Genomic DNA, 17,121 nt, shown 5'->3' with positions numbered 1-17,121 from the left:
ATGTCAGCTAATGGGATGAGAAGTTTATTGCTGACCGACAAAGTAGCCCAAGATGTGTTCACCCTTTGACCTGCAGGTGGTGCTGTTCCACCATACAAAATACCCAGAGCATTGTGGATCTACCATAAAGCCCGTGTAAATATGATCAGTGTGTATAGTATAGTCTAACACAGTCTGTACCTATAGCCTAATGTATTTACTGTGTTAGAATTATGTTCATTTTATTGTTTATTTTTTGCAGTTACACTATGAGAACTTTACTGTCCTCCAAAATGTGGCTTTGTTTACATAAAATGTCACATAAGATCTATGTACAGTAAGTTTTGAAGAATGAATTCTACTGATGAAGGTGTTTCCTAAATAAACTTAGAGCATAGGGGGTAAATAGGGCTGAGACAGGGGAGGTTCCCTGCTGTTGCCTTAGCAACACGATCTCAGCCCATCCAGCTGAGATTGCTTGCTCAGCCAATCAGACTCGGGGCCTTAGATAATTTATGGCATCCTGCAAGGTGTGTGTCTCTGTGGGATTCTCTCTCTAACTACATATTGCATGGATATAAAAACAGCCTTCCTGCATATAGCACATCCATAGCTACAGGTTGAGAATTTAGAGTGGTGGCTGGTCAGGTTGTCAAATAAATGAAACAGGGAAGTATAGCACTGTTTGCAGGGGTACTATTTTAGCACTCAGAGCCTGATTTCCCTCGACAAACCGGCAGGTTCTGCACACAGACAGCTCTTACATCTTCTTTGATTTATCCCTGTGTGCACTTGTCTTTGGCTTTGGAAAGTGCCTGGGGTGCCCCATCATCGTTAATAAATGTCCCCACTGAAACAGTTTTGGGAACAAAAAAAAGCAGCTGTTACTGATTGCTGTGAGAGTCTGTCTGTGCCAGAGATATAAAGCCAGTGTCCTTGAAAGACAATTAAATAGGTTAGCTTCAATTTACAGCAAGACTAATGATGCTCATAAGCAGTGACTGATAAACCATAGCTGTCTGTGGCTTGTTAGGATGCTTTTGATTTGCAGTGCAAGCGTATATCACTGTTTAAAGGAGATATTATTATAAGCACTGGCTTGTCAGCTAGGTGTTCACTCATTGAGAGACATCAAACAAGCGGAGCTGTGGTCCCCCACTGTACAGCATAAGGGTTCTGAGTAGTGAAGCCATGTTTGATTATTCTGATCTACTGTGTTCCTTCTTGGTGTTCTCTCAGTCGGGATCCCTGGGACGTCTGAAGTTCACTAGGAGGAGTAAAGTACGTACTCTCATTTCTCTCTATTTATCACCTCCTGTCATCATACTGCACTTTCTAACACACACATCTGCATCATTAGGCAAATATCCTTCCAGTAATCACACTCACACACTTTTCTTTTAGCCATCACCAAAGACTAAAGCAGGAAATCTGTGCCTCCAGTCTGTCCCTCACTGTGGGAACATAAATACGTCCTCTGTCCTGACTGACTCTCAAGGACACTTGTCACCAAGGAAAAGAAGTAATTTCCTCCTGAATCACAATATCACATGTCTTTGCCACTGTTCTGTTCCCAATCATCATCATCTATATCTGTATCATGTTTCAGGAGGTCACAGGTTTGGGTTCAGCTGTGAGGCCAGTGTCCATTTTAAACATGAAGACAAAGCAAATATTTTTCACAAGAGAGTTTATTGTGGGTTTTCCTTAATGTTTGTTCTTAAGTAGTGACTCCTCTTACAATAGGTTCGCCGTAATGATTGAGGAAATATTGCACACAAACATCAGAAAGCACTAAGGAATATTTTCACTTGAAACTAATTGCTATAGGTTACATATGAGTTTTTGGGGGGAAAAAGGCAGAAGAATGCAAGATCACAAGACAAATATACCACACAGCTGCAGACAAACATTATTAAAGTTCTCCCGAGAGAAAGATAAGGAGAAAAGGCAGATAAATAGATGGAGAGAGACAGAGAGAGAGAGAGAGAGAGAGAAATAGAGGAAGTGTAGAGAAATACGAAAGAGAAATGTCAGTTCAAGACAAATGTCAGTTCTGTTTGTTGATTGACAGTAAGGTCACGGTGTTAGTTTGAGGTTCTCCTGCAGGAAAACTGGTTTGAAGTGGAATTCTGAACACCTGACGTCAGTTCAGAAATATGTGATGAGGTTGGTGAGTCAACCTAACAGCCCAGAACACCAAAGCCTGCTGCAATTCATAAATGGATCTCCAGAAGCTGGCCGGTTTAAAGTTGATCTGTGGCCTGTGTACTGTTAGTTTGGTGTACAGTCATGTTTGTTTATTAAAGTGTCTAGTTTTTGTCTTACATACTTTCATCTAACACACACTCGCTCTCACCCCTGTGTGCTGTCCTTTGCAAGACTACGCTTCTCACTAGAAGCTGATTCCCGTTTCATTCAGCCTGTCCTACATATGTTCACATCATCACCCTGGAACTCTACAGCGTGTTGCTCCCAAAAATCAAGTTTCGTATCAATACAGTGTAGTATACATACGTCATGGCTCATGGCACAACTTGCAAAAATCATAAAATGCTCCTTACTTTTATTTATTTAGCCTGAATAGCCCTGTTCTTAATTCAAGTCTGAGCAAAATCCTAAAAAAAAAAGAGAGAAAAAAATCCTCCTATCATAACTCATGCATGTCTTCAAACAGCTCCACTGGCCACAAAGCTATTTATAATTATAATACAAAGCTTTAGAAAAACAAGACATTTTAAGGGTTATGAAAATATCCTGCTTCACCAGCTTTACAAAGGGAAAAGGCTAAGTTTCCCACAGCTCATTGATACATAAAAACAGGTATAAGAAATTCGAGCTGATTTCATCTTTTTGAAACTGAAAACAAACATCTGTAAATAAAAGGTGATAATCTGAAAAGATTGTACAATGTTATAAGGGCGGGGAAGAGCAACTCACTGTTACACAGTGTAAAAGGTTGCCTAAAAGATAAAGCTCAATAATTTAAAAATAATAAATAATAAATAATAAATACTCATACATCAGCAGCAACATAAACGATAAAAACATCAAATAAAACCCTAGCCAACTCAACAATGTCATGAAGATGTCCAATTATTATTAATAGGTGCTGAGTGTCCATATTTACCATCATTCAGCTCTGTAACAGTCATTTTTGGGATCAGCCTCTGTGTCTAATTGTCTGCTACCTCTTGTACATTCATTTATATTCCCACTAAGGCAATAACAGAAGATGTGTTGTTTTTCTATCCTTTGGTTTGGATAACAGCCATTATTATTATTTTGTTCCCGGAAAGCAGTCAGATTGACTAAAAGCGCTCGTATACTTTGATCAGGGGATGCACAGGAAACTCAATACATCTATAAGAGCATCGTTATTTAAATTAGCATCAATCATGGCTAGGCTGGTTTATTTGGTTTCTTCTTTCACCCCAGTTCTGTCCATCTAAAGCCTAAATCTGGGAAACAAACTGTGGACTTCATAGATAAATTTGCATTGACCCCTCAAAGCTAGTTGTGTTAGTTGATCCTTGGTGCAGATATTTGTTTCATTTTAGCATATAAGTGTTTTTAGGTGTCTGCTTAGGCTTTATGCTACATGGATTGTTTTTCTTCCTTAGATAATGATTCCTTCTGATCTCTTAGAGAACAAGCTTACATTTCTATCTTGCAAGCAGGGAAGGACTCATCCTGCATAACAACAGTACTGCTGCTGGCCAGGACCATGATGTTCAGCTCCTGCTGCTTGTCGTGGGTCTCCTGGTACCACTCCCTCATCACATCCGTGTCATGGGTCGGAATCAGAGTGACCTGACATCAGGGAGACAGAGGTCTCTTAAGTCAAGCTTTCACAAATACACAAAACAAGCAAAACAAAATGTTTCGGCTTCTCTCATCCTCCCCTCCAGATATCATTTTTACCAGGCTTCATGATCAGAATCATATGAGAAGTACAGGCATATTTATCTGGCACTAAACACTGAGCATCTGGTGTCAAATGTCTGTTTAATATTGATGTAATTTCACACTATTGCATTGTCACCATGCATTTTTACTACCTGAGACTTACCTGCATGTTGTTTCCCCACTGGGCTTTTCCTTCCAGCAAGGCATCAAGGACAGCCCGGCTGGGCTCCTGAGCTGTCTGGTCATTGCCACTGACCACATAGTAAGAGGACCGTACACGCTTAAAGAACTCTGCATCCACATTTTTGGCACTGCAGTGATTGGGGATGTAAACCAAGTCCATGTACATGGGAGGACAGTTAGGCAGAGATGCCCCACCTGATACTTTTCCACTGCCTGTACCTGAAAAAAAAACCTTTCTCTTAGACAATGTTTCAGCAATATGTAGCAAAGAGAGATACATGATAACAATGAGTACAATGTACTCACCTGATGTGGCACTTTTTACACCTCTGGACGCTGAAGTATTGGTTGCATTTTTTGCATCTTTCCCTTCTCCAACACCCTTTTTAGGAGAGGCGGTCTTTGCGTCCTTCACCTTTGATAGACTGCTCTTTCTGGCTGGTGATGAGGACTTTTTAGAGAGCTTTTTCTTGATGGACTTCTCTCCTCCTTCTGTGTTGGCATTGTGGAGGTTTTCTTCAGCCTTGAGGGCTTCTGGGTCCACCATGCAGACATCATGGTGGCCTGAAGATGGAGCAGCATCCCTGAGAGCCACTGGAGGAGGGTCAGCATGCTTGTAGGTCAAGGTTCTGTCAGTAGGCAGAGTCTCAGAGTCGTCTTCAGAGTCAATGTTTGCATCAGCTGTAATGGAGGGACACTCCTCTGTCCCTGGTGGAACATCTGAATCTGTCTGGGATGGTGCAGACTCACTGATGGATGTAGGTGGGGTCTCTTCACATTGCTTGGTGGAGAGCTTGCCACCTGGAGGTGGGGGCCCTCCTCCTGACTTGGCCAGAGGTTTCTCCTCATCCAAGGCATTTTCTTCGTTGATGAAGTATTCCAGAGGGTTGGGGTTAATGAAAGAAGGGGAAAGTTCAGTCTTTGGATGGCGGTACTCACATGAAGTAACAAGACAGAGGTCAACATCTGTCTTTGATGGAGCACAGGGGCTCCTCTTGGTGGAGTCTGGCTCCCTGGCACCACAGGCAGCATACATATCCATGGGACTCACAGGTGATTTCTTATCAGGTAAAGAGTGTTCACATTTAAAGGGATTTGTTTCTTTTGCAGGGGAAAGCCCTTTTGACAGGCTGAAACAAGATGACGGTGAAGAAGCTCGGGGGGGTGATGGTGACTTGTCATATTTTTGCTGCGTGTTGCTCTCCACAGGTGGTGAAATTAGGCTGGTGCTGTCTTTAGGTGGGGAACCTGCTAGCACTGGGGATGGCTCATTGGAATGGGGAGAATAGGTGACAGATGATGCCTTTGGTATGACTGGAGACCTTACCGTTTGCTCAACCACAGCTTGTACCATCTCTGTCATTTGGCATGGGGTTGTAACAGAGGGCGTGGACTGAGAAGCATCTGATGGGGTTGCAGAAGCTGCGCGAGCTGAGTCACACTCTTCAAAAAGCAAAGGGTTCTTGACTGCAGAGTTTGGCTCTTCAGATGCTTTTACATCTGTTCCAAATGAAGGGCTGTAATCAACCTCAGTCGGTCCATTCTCTGTAGCACGCGAGCTGCTGCCCAGTGATGGGTGCTCAGGAGACTGCCTACTAAAGTCCAGGGCTAATGAATGGTCAGGGGACTCCTGGCCGAGCTCTATTGACATGGTGGAGTGCTCTGGGGATTTTATGTCCAGTGTCTGTGCCCTTAATTTTGGGGAGATGTCAGGAGAGATAGACATAGGCCTTGGACTGTCCTCCTTGGATGGAGATCCCTCAGCCTCATGGAAGGTGGTTGGGGTCTGAACTACAGAGACAGACAAAGAGTCATCTACTTCAGTTGAGTGAGGAGAGCCCACCTCAGCATGAAGGGAAGGAGAACCAGTGGTTGGCTCTGGCAAGGAGCTGGTGGCCAGTGAGGCTGTGGATGCTGAAGCTAAATGTGAAAATGTGTCTTCTGCCACCACTTCTTCTAGAGGAGTGCCAGACTTGTCTGATGTGGTGCCCTCTGAAATGGACATTTTACTCTCTTCTTTGAATGCAGTAAAAGGATTGGTGTCTGATTCATTTTTGGTCAATGGAGCTGAGGACAAAACTGGATGGCTGTCTTCTTCAATTTTCCCAGTTTCTGTATCAAAGGAAGACTCTTCCTTCTTCATCGGAGAATCGGGCTCCTCTAGTGGTGAGTTCTTCGTAGAAGACGCTTCCCTCTCCATTGGGAAAGACCTCTCATGCTCTGGCTCATCAGGCTCCGGGGTTACCCTGTTGGATGAATCCTCTTTATCACTTGTGACCTCCACAATTAATGGACCCTGCTCTTTGTCTTCTGACACAGCTGGCAGAGCTCCCACCTTTTCATCCACTGGTGACTGATAGTAAGGTGTGTGACCAGAAGACTGAGGTGAATTTGCTCCTTCCAACGTCTTGTCATCTGGGCTGATGGAGGAATCCGGCGGTGCTTTGGTGCACCCTGCTAGTGTGGTAGACAGCTCTATTGGAGCAGCAAACAATGATGGAGGATCAACGATATCCTTGCGGTCCACTGAGGGAGAACGCACAAGAGGTGATGCAGTGGATATTGAACTGAGTCTAGCAGAGTCAGCATCATACTTCTCACTCGCCTCTTCAGTCTTCCCTGCTGTGGGGAACTCCTTACAGAATTTATCCTCTTCTAGAGATGAAGGGGGTGAAATTGTAGATGCAGAATGGCTGTAGTCTTGGCCTTCTGTAGCCTCACTCTGAGAGTGATCTGACCCCAGCACATCCTGAAGTGGGGAGAGCCTCTTTCTATCTAATTCTCCAGATGTGAACGTTCCGAACCTGCCAACATCCTGTGATGGAGATTCGGTTTCTTCGTTGGTGGCTTCATCACTTGTGATGTCCCGAGGTGTCAGCATCTCATCCATGGGAGTTGGCACACTCGAGATTTCAATGGTGGACTGAGTGTGTCCAGACGTGACGGTGTAATCCTCAGGGGCCTCATCTCTGTTCTCATCATCTGAGGCTGTTGAACTCTCAAAGCCCACTGGGAGCATTTCATCATGGATAGATGCTGCTGGAGAAACTGGTGAGGACACTTTGGGTGAGGCTGATACGAACAGACTCTGGTTCCTTGTTTTTCTCTCATCTTCTACATTTTTGTTAGTCACATCATCGTTGTCCTCAGCTCTATCTCCCTGTTCCATTTCATCATCTGCACAGGTGGCATGGCTGTCGGATTCCACTCTCTGTGGTTCGTACACTTCTTCTATCTCCCCTTTCTCTTCATAATCCCCTCCCTCAGAGGTCTCCTCCATGACAGTGCCCTCATCTTCAAACTTCTCAGATACACTGCCATTCAGTTTTCCCTTCAGAACTTGCTCCTCTGGGGTCTCTCCACTGTCTCCTTCTGCCTCTGTGGTGGTTATACCTTCGTCCACAGACTCTAACGCCTCAGGTGACTCTTTAGTCTGTATCATTTCTTCCTGGTGGATCATCACAACCTCCCTTTCTTCGCTTTGTTGTACAGTTGCATCATCCTCCACTAACTCTTCAGCTTTAAGCTCCTCAAAGTCCTTCGTGAGGTCTTCTGGTGAAGACATCAAAGATCTTTCTGCCTCTGGATCCTCTACAACAGCAGCAACTAGTGCTGCAGTAGCAGCTGCTGCAGCAGCACTACCTGCCAAATTGTTACTATCCACTTTTGTCACCTTCTTTGTCACCTTTGACTTCCCTTTCTCTTTTAACTTCAGAGCTCCTCCATCTTTCTTTGGAGCATCATCTTTTTTCAGAAGCTTTGGTTTGAGATTCTTGTCTTCCCCTGCAGTCTTTCTCATGTCTTTGGAGGGCCTTTTGACATCTTTCTTTTGCTCTTTCTTTTCTTCCTTCTTCTCTTTCATAGGTGAGTCTTTTTTGATATCCTTTTTGAGAACTTTCTTTGCCTCCTCTTTCTTTACTTTCTCATCCTTTTTAGCTTCTTGTTTGGGGGTATCGTCTTTTTTTGCTATTTCTTTTTTGACATCCCTTTTCTTTTCCATGGATACTTTTGCAGTTTTGGGTTTCATTTCAGACTTCTTTTTCTCTGGTGTTTCATTCTGGACTGTTTGGTCTGCTTTTGCTTTTGATTCTTTCTCAGGGGCTTTTGCCTTTTTCAGTGGGACCTTTTCCTTTTTTTCTGTCTTCTCTATTTTTTCACGAGCTGATTCTGTATCTGTCTTTACCTTTTCTGGCATTTCCTCCTTTGAATCCTTTCTGAAGTTTTTGCTCGGTGATGCCTTTGGGGTGGATTTTAGGCTCTCTTTGCTGTCTGTTCTGTGTTTCATCTTTGCCTGCTTTAGTGTTGGTGTTGATGGCATACTAGAGGACATTATTTTTTGAGTGACAACCGGCTGCTTCAGGAAGTCCAGGTGCTTTAGCTTTTCTAAGCCTTCAAAGATGTGATGCTGGGTAGCATTTCCAGGAAAAAGAACACGCACAACCTTATCTAAGGGATTTGCAGGGTGCCACACTATGAGTGAAGCGATAGACGTCACATAAGACTGAGGGAACTCAGATTCTTTTCCATTTGGAAGCAGAATGGAAGTAGTGTCTTTTTCACTGCCCGTCCACTGCTTCATAAAGTGCTGCATCTCCTTGCTGTTCTTTGATGGATTAAGCACATACATCTCAAGCATCCCGACACCCATTTTTTGGAAAAGTATGATTGGTTCTATAGCGTTTCCTACAGGTCTTTGCAAAGGCTCGATCCTCAGATTGAGTTTGGTGAGGATCTGCTGGGTGAACGCTGCTTCCTCAAAAGTCTTACGCACTCTGTAATTAGGTTCTGGATTCTCCAGGCTTTCAGGAAGGTTCACAAACACAACGCCAATATCTGGAGAAATCATGTTCTTCACCCAGTCACTGTTAGCTGTTGAACCCTGCGACTGTTCCTCCTCAAGCTCTGCAACCTTCCTCTGCAGCATGCTGTTGAGGCCGGGCAGATTGTCGTCACCAACGTGGGTCAGGAGAATGGAGTCCACCCGGTCTAGATGTCTCACCAGCTTCCAGAAGCATGACTTTCTGTCTGAGCCTCCGTTAATCAGCATGTTGAAGCCGTTGACAGCAAAGAGAGCAGAGTCACCACGACCACCAGGGAAGATATAGCAGCACGGTTTAGACAATTTAAGGAATCCACCTGAAGTTGGTGGCTCTAACATTTCGAAAGGAGACGGGATCTCTACAGACTCAGATAAATACTCTGTGAACTCAGAGAGGCCCTCCATCTCAGGGAGGATGAGAGTGGAGTTTAGCTTCATGTTAATGAAGTCCTGCAGGTTGTGTTTGTCCAAATTGGAGTTTTTCCAGTCGCCTTGTTCGGGGCAGAAGAGTGTAAGGTTGGCTTTGTTTGCTGGATGAATGGTGCTGAGCAATTCACCAATCTGGCATGAGAAAAATTCAAATGACTTTTAATTTTTATTCAGAAAGACAAATAAATCCAATAAGTGATGTGTTTAGATTAGACTTAGTGTCTGATTGATCACCTAATGGCATCATGTCCTCAGATCAATACCCATAATGACTTGGGTTTGTCTGTAGATGTATGGATATAATATAAATATTTGAAGAAACCCGTGGCTCACCTCTTGGTCGGTGAAAATGTCGATGAAATTAAAGAAAGAGAAGGACCCAGACTGAAGAATCAGCTCCCCAGAGTTCTCAGAGCATTGTCCTGAGAGGACCAACAGTTTGTGTCTTGCAGTGTCTGAGATCATCAAGCGAACCTGGAAATGAAAAGAATGCAGCATTAAACTGTGCAGCTGATTTAAGGCATTTAATTACTGCAGCTGCTCAAGAACAACAGCAGTGCTACAGATTACTGCAGCATGTTGCGTAATGATTTGGTGTATGTAAAATATCACTTAAACCCATTAGCTAATTAGCTGACTTGTTGTCTTGCTGTCCACCCGACCAGCCCTGTCTGTCTTTCTGCTTTTTCTACTTCAGCAACATCAGCTGTTCTGTGCCATGAGATATTATTGATGCACTGTTTGACTGCAGACACAGCTAGAGGGTGGAGACAACAATAAAAAGGAGCAGTGACACAAAAGAAAATCCTGCGTCATCCCATCCTCCAATCCAAGTGTAGAAAAAAACTAAATGCACGAGGCAGTAATCTAATTTTTAGGTGTCCAATTGGTCCTATAAACAAACACAGCAAAGACAAAATAATTAAAATTCTTAGGAGGCAGTGAATTGTTTTAATGGGTCTGTGAAAAACCTGTGAAAATTAGCAACAGATTTTTTTTTACCTCAGTGCTGACTGCTTCATCTGAAGGGTTGATCAACACCACCGTCTCCAGGATATTACTTTTATGGTGAAGAATTCTCTGCCCTGAAAATAAGATGGAAAACAGAAGCAGATGAACAAAAATAATATTATTTTTTTTTAATAAAAGTGATTTAAAGCTCCTCTGGTTCTTATAAGAGGCGCCACACAACAAATATATCAACTAATTCATCAATTACAGACGATGTGGCAGCTGTGATATGGCCGTGTAAATGTTAATGGTCTCTGCAGAGTGAAGCTCTTTATCATGAGGATGGATGAAATCTCCAGAGAGTGAAGTGAACACCCCCCTACCTCCCATCCCTGACATTAGTGGGTTTTTAACATGTCTGCACTGTAAGATGATAAAAATACTCACAGCACTCTTTGTCTTTGTGCAGCTTGGGCTGCGTTGTCTGCTGTAATTTCACTGTATCACAGAAAATGAACAGTGGGGTGTGACAGGCTTATAATCAATCATCCCAGGCTTTGAATGATTGATTATGATAATGACTTTGATCCCACTATGTGTGTCTTGTGGGGGTGTGTTTCCTCTGGCCCAGCTGACGAGACATGACCACGACATCATTATTCAGCCCCTCAAACCCTCTTTGTTTGTCCTCCTGGTTTTTCCCATTTATTTTTAAATATGAGAATCAATAAATACACACAAAGTTGATGGATAAAGTCATGTGTCATTTTGTTCAATCAGATCAGATTTCTTTCACCCACAATGCTGCTTGTGTGTGGTACTGCAGCAGCTCAGCCGATTCCTCCATACATGTTTCATATAACATGAACCACCAGGATCCCATTAAGTCCACCTCTTTGCCCCCAAAGGGATGTCCCTCCATATGGGAAAAACTCTTGACATTCACTGCACACTATTTGACCATTAGCCTATAATAATCTGGGGAATTCAGTGAATGTAGAAATAATGACTTTCTGGCCACTTGATTTGTTAGACCCTGTTGTCTTGAGGGAGAAATATTCCTGGTATGGCATTAATTTTGGTGATTTGTATAAATTCAATATTATCATCACAGATTTTTAAATGCTTTATTGCATTCTGCTTTTGTTTGTGTGTCAGAAAAGGTGAGTAGGATGTGTCATATTTTAAATGAATGACATATAAATAACATATATGTGGATATAAACTTAGTTTTTGCTTCATTTTCACTTAATAAATATAAAGTTGATTCATGATTGGGGTTAAGCCTTAAAAAGATCATGGTTTGTATTCACATTTATAACATGAGATACTTGTTAAAGGTAGGGTAGGAGATTTCATTCTGATGTACTTTTTGTTAAATTAGTGTAACTTCTCTTTACAGTCCCATAGCAACCAATTAGTTCGGCAGTTTCGCATTAAAACGAAGAATATAAATTATCTGTGGAAGCTATAAAATGCTAAAAACATCAGCCAATCCTCCGGGTGGACCCTGCGTGGAGTATTGTCTGGTTGTCACTCTCTTCCTGCTCTGCGCGCACCAGAGAGGTACGTGCATGATGGCCGAAGTCACAGACCGCAGCTCGTCTTCAGGTAATGCGCGTCCATGTGATTGGGAGGCGTGGCTTCGGGGTGAGCTCCGAGAGAAAGGGGCGTGTGTTTACTTTCGAAATCTGGCTGACTCTCACTGAGTTTTAAAAATCTCCTACCCTACCTTTAAGAGGAAAGTGATGCCCTTATTCATTCCCTTCCCTCAGGCGACAAGCTTCTCCCCCATTTTATTGTGTACAGTTCTGACATGCACTCATTAACATGATCACAGGATGGTGCATTCCTACACAAACACATGCAAATATTTATTTTTGTAGGCATTTACTACCTGCTACACTCAACAAAGACCAAAATTCAATTCTGTAATTCTTCTTTTTCAAAACAGCCCCTGATGAAAAGGTGTTGTTTACTCTACATTATCACTCCAGAGGTCTGATACCACCATCATCTAAATCCCAGCTGACTCTGGTTCACTGGGATTCTTTGTAGAGAGGCAGCAGTAACAAACTGATGACCAGACACTGTCTGAAAACCGTGGAGGAAACACTTTTCAGTGGGCTGTGAAATGAGAGAATCCTTAAAGTCCATTTTTCATCTGGCTCATACTACTGCACACACACAGTTGCATCTTATTTGTCCCTTTTGTGGGTTACGCCCTGCTTGCTGGCCTTTTATGTGATGAAACCGTAAACACAGCAGAGTGGAGGTTCGAGCCTCCATCACAACAACCACCAGCCCGTGTCTGAGCTAACTCATCGAAAGATGACAGATTGTGCAGTGGAGCTTGCTTGACCCTGACAATTACCTTGATCGATATAAAAACCCTTAACGCCTAGCGTGGCTACGTCTCAGCGGGGTGGCGAGCTAATGTGACATGCACTGCTGAGCATTCTCCTCCTGGCTGAATAGAAAGTGCGAGACTGGTATAGCCTGGCTGCCACAGACTGAACCAGACGGGAACATCAATGTGGATGGCACCGCACCAAAAATAGATCAGTGGAACAACCGGTGTCTCCTTTCTTTTACTGTATAACAAAGGAAAAAAAGACCTTACATGTAGGGACTGTATTTTCTACATTCTCAGGTAGATTCCCTGTTTTTGTCAGCATCTTTTTAGAATAATCGACCTCTGTGACTTTCAGCAGCAATTCGAGGCCCCTCCAGCGTTTATTTTTTTAGCGTGTCCCCACACAACTGGGTTAAAGAGGGAGCCAGCATACGTAATATGTCTGGAAATGGAGCTAATGGCCCTGCTGCTGCTATTAACCGAGCTCACCCACAGAGCAGTCAATCACTAGTGTCGCAGTATTGATGCCTGTCAATGACATTCAGTTTGAAACTTCTTTACAGTCTGCAGGAATTAGCTTGTCAAATCAACTAAGAAGGAAAATGAACAATGAAGAGATTAAACTACTCTGTCTAATATTCCATGCTGATACGCAGCAGTTCAAATTAATTTATAATAGACAGTTCTTTACATCATTATTGACAATAAATTGCATTGTTGTCCTCAACAATGTGATAAGCAATGATCCTTAATGGATTTGTGGTTTAGAGGAGGCTTTCAAGGCTGGGTAATCTATAGTATCCATATCATCTATATCCAGACTGGGGGTCTCCTGTTTGTCCCACCCCTTCCCTCCTCACAGTGAGGGTCAAAGCCATATGGTGGATGGTATATCATCCATCAAGCACACATGATTGCATTAGTCTCTGTGTTTTGATACCATCCGCTGTTTTTTCTGCTGATGTCTAAACAATAAAGACATATCACTGGATGAATCAAACTCTCATATACTGTGTTTATGTAAAGTTTAGGTAAATCCTGTTCTTGTCATACAAATGCATCATGGGAAATGAAACTATTTGTGAATGCACCGTTCCTGTTGGAGCTAAAATGAGAGATCTGAGGACCCCCTTCTATGTGCAGCCGATGCACTGGAAGTTCAAAACCTGCCTTGTAAAAGCCGGCGGCATTCTAGATAAGAGAATTAAATTATTCCAGTTATAGTGATTAGAAAGCATCGACTGTCCACATCCTGGCCTCTCTTCTTTATGTTGCTGCTTTTCTCTGCTCTTATTTATCTCTCTGATCTGTTTCAGCCTGTTCTTCTCTTCCTAATCTCCATTTTACTCCTCCTTCCGGTTCATCTACCTCCCCCTGTTGCTCCCTTGTTTGCTTCTCCCCATTTCGCAGCCGTTCCCCTCACCCCCTTTCTGTGTCCCTCCCTTGCTTATTTTTATGGATAGACACTTGCCACTGGGGATTGTACAATGCTAATTACTCCCGAATCAGCTGTGCACATGCAGTTCCAAGGCAACAGGACACAGGAGGAAGAAAGACGGTGAGGAATGGAGGATGGGAACAACACATTGTGATGAAACAGAATGGGGAATTAGAGCCCATCTGAATGCCATTACTGATAAATCCTCACTTTTTACTCTCCAGTTTGGAGATTTGATAATAAGCTATTAAAAAAATCAATGGACTGATTTAGTTTGGAGCATGCGTTTGATGGCCCGATCTACCTTTTGTGCATCTAACCGCGTATGAAGCCCTGCTGGACAGATCCTATGTGGAGCAGAGCCAAGCAGAGGCTTTAGCTGCTGCTGACCATCAAGGCCACACTGACACACCACATGGATCTGTTCCATCTTAATAGAGCCACTCCTTCACCTTGCAAACAATACGGCTATAAAACAAAATGCTGAGGGGGCGGATAGGTAATAAAACCTGTGTGTCTGCTATAATGGCTGGCTGTGATGTGACAGTGTACACTGCTGAGGTACATCGCATGTTTTACACCAGATTTTGTCTTTATTTTATCTGCTGAATTTACATAAAGCATGTATGATACTACAAAAATGCATTTGCGGGCATATGTGGGGGATTTAAAGGTTTATTGTCCCTGTAGATTCCAACACAGTCTGCGTCTTGGACGTCCATAAAGTCCAAGTCCAAGGCAGCAATGATCATGATGTGGATCAGATTGTATGATTTTCATTTTAAATTATTTAATTAGTTATTGAGTTACATTTTTCCACTATTCAAACTGCACATACATGTAAAAAACAAAAGCTTTATAACTCCTTCTATCTGACTCCTAATAAGAAAATCAGTGACAAATTATCACAGAAAATGTCTTTTCTTGTCCTGTTTACCTTTGACATCTGCAGAGAAGCGCGCCGAGTGCCTGGAGACAAACAGCTTGAGTTCCTGGTCCAGGTTGCAGTCCATAAGGTTGGTGTCCCATGATCGGATGCCTGCAACACACAAACACACACACACACACAAATTAACATTACGCAGACAACTTGGCACGGGTCTTCCTAGTATGAAAAGTCTCATGCCACCCACGTGTCGATTTTATTCACGCCTCTAGGTCACTGGAAAATCTTGGGGTGAACATAGACTTGTGACTGATTTGGCAAGAGTAAAGAAATCTATAATAGGAAATATCTATAGCCCTTTTCCTGTTTAGCCAAGGGCCACAGGCCCTGGCCATGGCCTCCACTGTGGCTGCCAAAATTACGCCCGTTGCAAGCGTGTATTTCTTGAAAGTACGCTTCACATTAAACACTGATATAAAAGGTTATTTCACTCACAACGTGTTGCTAGGGAAATTAAACCGTTAAAATTAACAACACAAGCAGTTTTCTTTGTCCAATCAATGAAGCCCAAGGTCGACTTAACATCTTACGACATTAGGAGCCAATGAATAAGAGATATAATATTTTTAAAAAGGACTTCAACAGATTTAACATAATATAAATCTGGTAATCTGAATTAAAATCTCTGAATTACAAAGCCACACTTTCAGGATTAATACAGAAGTTCATGATTCGTGTTTCCTCTCTGCCTTTACTCATGAAAAGAACTTGATTTCACACCCACACAGTTACTGCGCCATATTCTCCTCCCTCACACAGACAGTGCACCCTGGCCGTGGGGAGGTAGGCCTCTGCTCAAGCAGCTGTAGCATTTCTAAAACGCCCTGCTCACTCTGAAGAGCGGCCCTTGTGGCTTTCCGTAGGGACCGCAGTGCGGAGTGAGCCACGCCCACAAAGCCGGTGTTGGATGAGAAAGAGACGGAGAGAGAGAGAGAGACAGCGAGAGAGAGCTGGATGCAGGATGAGGATGAGGAGGATGATGAAAAAATGTTGCCACTGGATGAATTCATGTATTTCTATTCTTATCGGGGAGAAGTAATCTCACAACACAAAGCGTGTTTTAATCCAGCGCAGAGCAGCTTTGCATCACAACACAAAGCAGATAAACAAAACAAAAGCCTGACGCATCTGGATGGAAAAGCGCACAGCTGCGCTTGGACTCATAAAAACGCGACACGGTGCATTAGTATTGCGCATTGTGCCAAATGAATGCTGAATCACTGCTTATTAGAGGAGCTGGCCCACGTGTGGGGTTGACAACAACTTGGCCTCCTGATGAGGACAAACACACACACACAGAACCAAGGTGCTGTTAAACACAGTGAAGCAGAGAAAGCACCTGTGGGCGCTGATCCTGGGAGGGGCTGCGTAAAGCCCAGCGCTGGAAACAGACGCTGCTTTCTTTTTTTTTACAGAGTCTTTAAAGCGTGATCTCAAAGGCAGTTCAAGTTGTTATCAAGTTCATCTCTCGCTGGCCTCCACCCACCCCACAAAGCTCCATCTTACCTTTCTCTATGTCCGCAATGGCACACTTCAAGTGATCCTCCGTTACGATCTCTCCGATAACCACCAGCAGGTAGAATTTGCTGTCATTGAAGTGCTGTGAGGGGCTGGTGGATGCCGGAGATGCCCCCGTGTTTGTTAAAGTCTCCATATCTGCAGATTCTACCAGGGTGGCCATCCTCTCCTCTCCTCTCCTCTGTCTGTGTGTGTGTCTGTGTGTGTGTGTGTGTGCCTCTCTCCGGCTCAGGATCCCGGCAGCAGCAGCAGCAGCAGCCTCCACCCCTTTATTCGCTGCAGAGCGGTCTCCAGACATACAAGTGGAGCCTGGATAGGAGTGGCCCTAGCTTTTTATACCAGCAGACATTGTGTCAGATACGGTAACCGGGAAGGAGAAGAAGAGGGCGCCGGGGCTTTTTTTTCGCACACTCACTCCACAGCTGATGTCATCCGCAACGAATCAAACGTCTCCGGAAGTCACCGTGATTTTATGCTTCTCACTGTCTGTGGAGTCAACACTTCACTGGCAAAGTAATCCACAACTTTTAATACACTCAATGCACAGATGGAATGATTCCTGCTTATAGAACCTGAGACCATTAGGTACCGAT

At 43.4% G+C, this 17,121-nt stretch overlaps 1 protein-coding gene across 1 annotated transcript; it reads right to left on the bottom strand.

Annotated features, from left to right (window-relative positions):
• Positions 1–1,731: 1,731 nt before the first annotated feature.
• On the bottom strand, positions 1,732–16,817 carry map1b (microtubule-associated protein 1B). Its single transcript, XM_028418436.1, has 7 exons — positions 16,517–16,817; positions 15,002–15,103; positions 10,322–10,404; positions 9,653–9,793; positions 4,378–9,451; positions 4,052–4,290; positions 1,732–3,792 (listed from the first exon to the last, which is right to left on the bottom strand). The coding sequence occupies exons 1-7, from the start codon at positions 16,689–16,691 to the stop codon at positions 3,637–3,639; spliced, it is 5,970 nt and encodes a 1,989-aa protein (XP_028274237.1). The 5' UTR covers positions 16,692–16,817; the 3' UTR covers positions 1,732–3,636.
• Between the last annotated feature and the right edge of the window lie 304 nt (positions 16,818–17,121).

Source organism: Parambassis ranga, chromosome 12 (genome assembly GCF_900634625.1).
Source record: "Parambassis ranga chromosome 12, fParRan2.1, whole genome shotgun sequence".
In the NCBI taxonomy this organism is placed as follows: Eukaryota; Metazoa; Chordata; class Actinopteri; family Ambassidae; genus Parambassis; species Parambassis ranga.
Note: the sequence above shows the minus strand (reverse complement) of the source record. Positions and strands in the feature narration are given on the sequence as shown.

Coding starts and splice junctions, on each gene's coding strand:
- map1b (XM_028418436.1), bottom strand. CDS start 16,691: ATGGCCACCCTGGTAGAATCTGCAGATATGGAGACTTTAACAAACACG. Junction 4,291..4,377: donor TGTAAAAAGTGCCACATCAG/GTGAGTACATTG, acceptor TTTTTTTTTCAG/GTACAGGCAGTGGAAAAGTA. Junction 3,793..4,051: donor AGTGGGGAAACAACATGCAG/GTAAGTCTCAGG, acceptor CCCTGATGTCAG/GTCACTCTGATTCCGACCCA.